The 7,215-nt window shown below is 43.2% G+C and overlaps 2 protein-coding genes across 2 annotated transcripts in view; both read right to left on the bottom strand.

The window, feature by feature from the left end:
* The window catches only part of LOC102201687 (ras-related protein Rab-9A-like), an 8,374-nt gene extending 7,293 nt beyond the window's left edge, over positions 1 to 1,081 (bottom strand). The window contains exon 1 of the mRNA XM_005752906.2: positions 1,036 to 1,081. The gene's annotated coding sequence lies outside the window, so the exon portion shown is untranslated. The remainder of the gene's footprint in view (positions 1 to 1,035) is intronic.
* Positions 1,082 to 3,290: 2,209 nt separating this feature from the next.
* tceanc (transcription elongation factor A N-terminal and central domain containing) lies at positions 3,291 to 4,516 on the bottom strand. Its single transcript, XM_005752909.2, has 2 exons — positions 4,437 to 4,516; positions 3,291 to 4,279 (listed from the first exon to the last, which is right to left on the bottom strand). The coding sequence occupies exon 2, from the start codon at positions 4,272 to 4,274 to the stop codon at positions 3,303 to 3,305; it is 972 nt and encodes a 323-aa protein (XP_005752966.1). The 5' UTR covers positions 4,275 to 4,279; positions 4,437 to 4,516; the 3' UTR covers positions 3,291 to 3,302.
* Positions 4,517 to 7,215: the final 2,699 nt, after the last annotated feature.

The raw sequence follows: 7,215 nt of genomic DNA, 5'->3' as shown, positions 1-7,215 counted from the left end.
GAAAGCATAAGAAAATCAAAGATTTCACAGTTTTATTGAATTATATTAAGATTTTTGTCCTGTTTTTGTTTCGTTAAATACACGTTTACTACTTCAGGCCTCTACAAACCATCACTATGACATGTTTGTATTAAGAGGTTTTAAGCAGATATGAATCGTTTGAAGGGATCATAATCCACACACTGCAACACCGTCCCTCCTGCACTACAACAACAAGTGCAAATATTAAACATTTATGCACCTCTGTAGGTTTATACGTCTGCAGAAGTAAAGAGCTCAGACTAATGTTTTGCAAATATGTACAAGAAGGAAGAAGTTTACATACACTCTTCATGAGTCACATGGCCATTCTGGGCTTTTAATTATTCGTGGGGCTGTTGAATGATTGTACTATACACATGTTTGACGACTTTAGAAAACTAAAACTGGGTGCAAAAGTTCAAATTTATTTTGGATTTTCTCTAAGCCACACAGGGTCAAATCTATAAACACACACACTAGTATTTGGTTGTTGCTTTGCAAGTTGTACTTCAACCAGATGCTTTTCATAGCCATCAACAAGCTTTGGGTATAATTCTGTATATTTTATTAATGATTCTTCCCAGAGGAGTGGAGTTCATTTAAATTGGTTGGTTTCCTTGCACAGCACCGGCTTTTAGTCATAGTCCACAAATTTTTAGGACTGAGGTCAGGACTTTGAGAAGAACTAAGATTAATGTTAGCCTGCTCTATCAATTTCAAAGCGAAGATTGATAAACTTGAGGTGTGTTTGGGATTATTGTCCCGCTGAAACACCCGACTGTGTCCAAGTTCCGATTTGAGGTTAACTTGAAGAATTTAGAGGTAATAATCCTCCTTCTTCATTATTGCATCCACCTTGTGCTGTATACAGAACCACTGGCAGCAAATCAGCCCAAGACCATGATGCTACCACCACCAAAACATACATCATCGGCTTGTCCATGTGAGCAACTGTTAAATTTCATTTGACCTTAAAAGTGTCAACTTTGGACCAGGGGATAGAACTCACTTTACCTTGGACAGTGACACTGGTGTTCCAGGATTTTCCAGTCCATTTCAGGCTTGAGCCTTGGTGGTTCCTGGGCTGTTCTGGAATATCCTAACCAATTTCATCCTAACAAATCTGACATTCTGGTTCTTCTTCCAATGGTGACACATCTGTACAATTGTTTAAACTGACAATTATGGAATCTGCAGTTGCTTAGAAATGGCTCCAAGAGACCTTCCCAACTTGCTTATCCATCCATTCTCTTCCTTCCTTCCTTTTAACCAATTTGGGGAACCAGGAGGGCTGAAACCTATCCCAGTTACCATAGGATAGAGGCAGGGTACACCCTGGACAGGTTGCCAGTCTGTCGCAGGGCTAACACAGAGAGACAGACAACCATTGACACTCACATTCACACCTACGCGCAATTTAGACTCATCAGTTAACCTAAACCCACTAACTGGACTGTGGGAGGAAGCCGGAGTAACCAGAGAGAATCCAAGCAGACTTGGGGAGAACATGCAAACTCTACACAGAAAAATGGTTGATTCAAACCCAAGACCTTCTTGCTACAAGACAGCAGTCCTAACTATCTCACCAACAGCTGCCACTCCAACTTATGTAAATCTACAAGTCTCTTCAGTGAGTTCCTTGAATTTTCCAATTGTTCTGAGTATTCTGAGTCAGTCCAATGAGTGCTGTCAAACAAATCCTTTTTATGCTGCAAAGATAAACTCCCTGCTGCACCCAATCATAATCCCTAATGAGGAGTTAATGGGCCTTAGCTTTGTTAAGACGTTGTAGAACCTACAGCACCACCTATTCAAATATTAAAATGACTGTTCTTCAGAGTAATTAAAAATGGATTCCGTACAATCGTTCCACCCTTAAAACAAAACAGCTCAAAGAAACCATTAAAAGCCCAAAACTAGCATCACAGTCATGCCCTTGATGAGCAGATGTAAACTTCTCACCACAGCTGTATGTGGCTGCAGAGCATCAATCTGACAGGCCACGCCACTAAAATGCTCCTTATCTACTAAAAAGATAAGGAGCACAGGAGAGGAGATGGATTACAGACAAATGCACCAGTGTTGAGACACCAAACACTTACTGGAAAGATATGGTTTGTTTGTTTTTTCATATTTGGCCATTTTACCTTCGGCCATCCTGGAATGAGTCTGCTGCAAAGATCAGAAAAGCTGCAGTGAGCCAGGACGTGACATAAATAATGACGCAGGAAGAACAGCTGAGGATAAAAATAAGTGATTTTCTCTGTAATATCTTCACACACACATAAAGACTGCTTCATGTGACATCACAGTGACGTGTATGTGAGTCATTGTGCCACGCTGGCTGGAGCACCAGGGGATATCCGCCCCTCCGGCTGCTGGGGAGGGCAGATTACTGGCTCACATGCTCAGAGTACTTCGGGGGTCACATGTCTCATCTGCTGGATTCAGTTTGCCACAAATGAATGGGATACTGTAGAGCAGAGGCATGTTTTAAAGAATTCCCCGCCAGTGGTCAAGGCATTAATGGATCTTTAGATCAGTAATGTAAGAGAGAGCGGCCAGTAAAAGCAGTTAAATGAGCTACTGTAAGTAGAAATAAAACGAAGGGCTATTACAGAGAGTAGAGACACAGGAAATGATTCAGCGGGAAGAAGATGACGACAGCTGCTACTTGAAAACCCATGGTTTCAGTCGGAGACTGCAATGACTTGGCATTTCAGCCAGTAAAGATATAGTTTATGCTTTCAGCTGTGGGTTTGAGTGGTCACTTCATGAAAGACAAAGCACAAATCCTGTGGGAAAAATCTGGTTTAAACCACAAGTTTCCACTCTGCATCCCATGTGACCAATCCTCCTGTTTCAGAGCTGAGTTTATGACACTCAAATCATGTAACTGGTCACAGGAAAGCCTTTATAATACCAAATGATGTACTAGGGGTGCAATTTTACAGCGGGCAGAACAGCTGAAACAACCAATCAACTAAATGGCTGGTGATTCATCTGCAACAATGGCAGTTTAAGTCAATGTATTATGTAAATGTGTAAAGAAAAGCCTTCAAAATGTATTATTTCAAAACTAGCAACACTGAGTATCTGAGCTCGGAATCCAAGAAGGTCATGTTCCAGATTTCTGAACATTTTTAACTCCATAGACGTCAAAAATAAGAAAGTAAATCATTAATGAAAGTTCTACACAGCATGACTGTTAAAAATCTGTTATTTTCATTATCAGTTAGCCTGCTCTTAGCTGCTGAGTCATGTATGTTATCCATGTGGATTCAGAGGCAGACCCAGCTGCTGTGGTACCACTGCTGGCCACACCGGCTGCAGGTCACAAAGGTCATTGCATCCTCGTCTGGGCCGCCCTGCCTCACCCACGCAGGCAAGAACAGAACCCCTCTGGACACCTGCGTCACCCTACAGTCGGACCCCCCGCATCTTTTGCAGCGAATCTTCTCCGTCCGCGTCCCCTCTATCCCTTGAGGAAGCTGCCTCTCACTCACGCCCTGGGAGGAGTACTCTTCCCTCAGCTGCCGCAGCTCTGCGCTGGCCATATCCTCCGCAGACATGCGGGCGAAGGTCTCGGGGGACAGGGAGCCGCTCAGGAGGCCCTGATGCAGGTGGCCGCTTTTGGGATTCCTCAAGTTGGCCACCTTGCTCCTCACACAGGCTTTATATTTGACCTGGTTGTGTTTATGAAGTTCGTGGACGTGCCGCTCGATGTCTCGTGCCAACTCAGCAGCCTTGTGCTGATCGGGGGCAGAGGGGCAGAGGGCAGCAAGGAGGAGCTGCACGCATTTGGTCCTCACGTTATCTGGAGATGAAGCAGAAGTATGAGCTTTGGGTCCAGGTTTAGCCTGCATAGATGACTGTTCTCCTGCAGCATTCCCCTCTCCACCATCACATGTTTGGGCAACAACCGCACCACCCACGGCCTCTTTTGGTAAAGAAACACCGGCAGGGAGCTCAGGATCCTCACTCTCCTCTGTGCACTTCACCCCTTGCCTGTCCTTCGTGTACTGTCTCTTCCACTTGGACAGCAAGCTCTTGACTGTCTTCTTCACGCTGTCATCATTGCAGGTTCTCAGGAGCCTGTAGAGCACTTTGACGATGTCCGTTGTTTCCAGCTGTTCCGCTGTGACGTGAGACTTCTGGAGGTCACCAAGGAGGGTCATGATGTTCCCATAGCTTCTGTCTGCACTGAATTTCTCTATCTGAAGAGCACAGCGGAGCATCTCCTTTGGATCCATCGTGGCTGCAAAGACACAAAAGCAAAGATGAAACAATGAATGTTTTTTTTCTTAATGTGGTGATGTTTGCCCCTCACTGTAAAATGAAGCAGTGCTCTCCTGAAAGCACAGCAGTATGTACCACTTAGAAACACATTAAAATAGACTTTTGCACGTGTTTACCTGAGTTCCTTCATGGTTTGCAGTTTCTTCCTGCTAACAGTGAACCTAGCAAACGTCTACACGGGAGCAGCCATGTTGAATGTGTCTTCACGGGAGAAAAATGCCAGCATTCACCTCTAGATGGAGCTGTAGCCTCACAAAGGGAGGGTAGTGCAGGTAGTTTCCCATCAGTTTCTTAAAATGGAACTATATGTATATATATATATATATATATGTATGTATGCAATCTTTTTTCCCTAAAAACAGGGATTGATGCAATATTATAAATGAAACCTCTTTGCAATGAAAGTGACCCTGAATCCCCGAATCATTGAGTACACTGCGGCCTGTTTAATCTGAAAGTATCCCAGCAGAGCCTTCCAGCTGTGCTGTCAGTCTGTGATTTATCTAAAATGTACTGTGGGATTAGTGCTTTATGTGAGGATTTAGGTGTGTGCTTTTGGATTTTGCAGGTTACTCCCACGGCCAAACTTCTGTCTATTTTAACACCTCTTTCCTGTTTTTCCCACAATAACGAATGTGGATGAACCTGCGCTAAACCACACGAGGAGCTGAGGGTGTTGTCCAGACAAAGTGTTCGATTTCAAATGTGTGTTGCATTAATGGCTATTATTATAGCCTTGTGTTCCTTCTTTTCAGCCCCTGAGATCGAGATGAAAGATATTTGGTTCGGCGTGCAGAAACGTGTAATCCTCGCATCCAAGCAGCCAAATGACCTGCAGACAGGAATTTAGTGGAACACATCTCGTGACAAGATGAGGCAAGTCTTTCAGCTGTGCTGCAATTACATGTTGTGATGGAAGAAGATGATTGAGTGTTTAGGATAATTCATGGTTGTGGAGCTAAGACCAGAAACGTTCCAGCGGACGTATCCGTTCGCACGTAGTTGTTAGTATTTCGTGGAAACCTGGAACATGGTTTGATGTAATCACACCATCGACGGTGACGTGAATGAGAGAAAAATGCAGGCTTAATTGCATGGCTGAAAGGTTGATTATGTATTAATTGGATGTTGTCTGAATGGGAGCATATCTGAATATTGACAAAACAATTCAATAATACCTTTAGGGATTTATGGAGTGTACGGAAATTGCTGAAGTGATGAGGGAGTGATGAGGGAGTCTGTTTGTTTTTTAGTTTGCCTATTTTGCTGCTTTATTCCCTTTTTCCCAACAGCACGGCATATTCATCATCATTTTTTGTTTCCAAACATGCAGCACTGACTCACTCGAACACACTCATACTAACTACTAAAATAATATAACAAAAAGGAGTTAGTGCTTTTCATGGTGAGCAAAGAAGACCAAATGTAAACTCACCGCTAGGACTGGTTTGGACCCTCTTTTGGCTTCAGAACAGCCTCAGTTCTGTGTTGCACAGATTCAACAAGCTGGTGGAAACATTCCTTAGAGTTTTTGATCCATATCGACATGATAGCATCATCCATTTGTTGGCTGCACATGGCTCCGTGATGTGAATCTTCTGTCTAACCACATCTCGTTGGTGCTGCATTGCGCTGGGATCTCATGACTGTGAAGGATATTTGTAACACAGTGTTTAATCCTGGAAGCAGCCAGCAGGCGATGGTACACTGTGGTCATGACAGCATGAACATGGTCAGCAGCAACACTCAAGTAGACTGTGGTGTTTCAATAAGGCTCAGTTGGTACTCAAGGGTCGAAAGGCATGCCAGGAAAATATCCCCTACACCGTTACACCAACACCAGCAGCCTGAACTGAGGCTGGATGTTGTTTATGCTAAATTCTAAACGCTGGAGCAGAAACGTTTGGTGAACTTGTGAAAATCTTAGACTCAGTTTTCTGTTAGCTGGCAGGAGTGGCGCCGGGTGTGGTCTGCTGCTGCTGTAGCCTTTTTTTACCTTTACATTCAGAGATGCTGAGATGGTTGTAATGAGTGATTATTTTAGTTACTGTTGCCTTTCGATCAGGTCAAAGCAGTCTGCTCATTCTGACCTCAGCCATCAGCAAGGATCTGAATGCACAACACATCAAACCTTGAAGTAACAGAAGACCACACCCAGGGTCGCCGAGGCTACGATTTACAAACGCTCACCAAAAATTGGACATTAGAAGATTGAAAAAACGTTGACTGATTTGTCTCAATTTCTAACGCAACATTCAGATAGTAGTACACATTTGGAGTAAATAACATGAAAGCATTGATCATGCAGGCCTGTATCACCAGTTGGTGGTGTAATGGTGTGGGGGATATTGCAGAGACGATTATAGCGACTTATCTTGCAACATAAGGCTAAAGGTAAGCACAAAAATAAACGATGTCAAGAGGCGTTCCTATACACAAGAAACAAATCATAAAACCCTCTACATTATCAAAATCTTAATTATAAGGACAAATGTTTTTGTACAGTCCTTTATAAGTTACTTGAGAATATATGTATTTTTCTGCCCATGTAGGAAGTATTATTTTCACATCTGAGGTTCTGGTTTCAACAAATTTGGCGATAGCTGCAGTGGCAGAAGTTGTAAAGCCTTCCACGACTCCTCTGACTGTGAATTGCATTCATGAATTAGAGATAAACAGAAACCACGAGCTGCCTTTATATCAAAATGAGCTTTTTATTCACTGAAGCACTTTTAATAGTCCTGCCAAACCATATATGTTATTATTCACACAAAAGCCCAGATGAAATGTAATTAGACGAGCAGGGCGCCATTATGCAACTGCTGGTGTGACATCACCCTCCTGATCTTACATTAAAATGTGCTTTCAAGATTCACGCAGCCGGGGCCGATAGCA

The sequence above is a fragment of the Pundamilia nyererei genome, unplaced genomic scaffold (assembly GCF_000239375.1).
Source record: "Pundamilia nyererei isolate P.nyererei 1_Seehausen unplaced genomic scaffold, PunNye1.0 scaffold00390, whole genome shotgun sequence".
NCBI classification, from domain to species: Eukaryota; Metazoa; Chordata; class Actinopteri; order Cichliformes; family Cichlidae; genus Pundamilia; species Pundamilia nyererei.
This window is presented reverse-complemented; position numbering and strand designations above follow the sequence as displayed.

What these genes read in the sequence shown, in the direction of transcription:
- tceanc (XM_005752909.2), bottom strand. Translation starts at nt 4,274, where the DNA reads ATGGATCCAAAGGAGATGCTCCGCTGTGCTCTTCAGATAGAGAAATTC.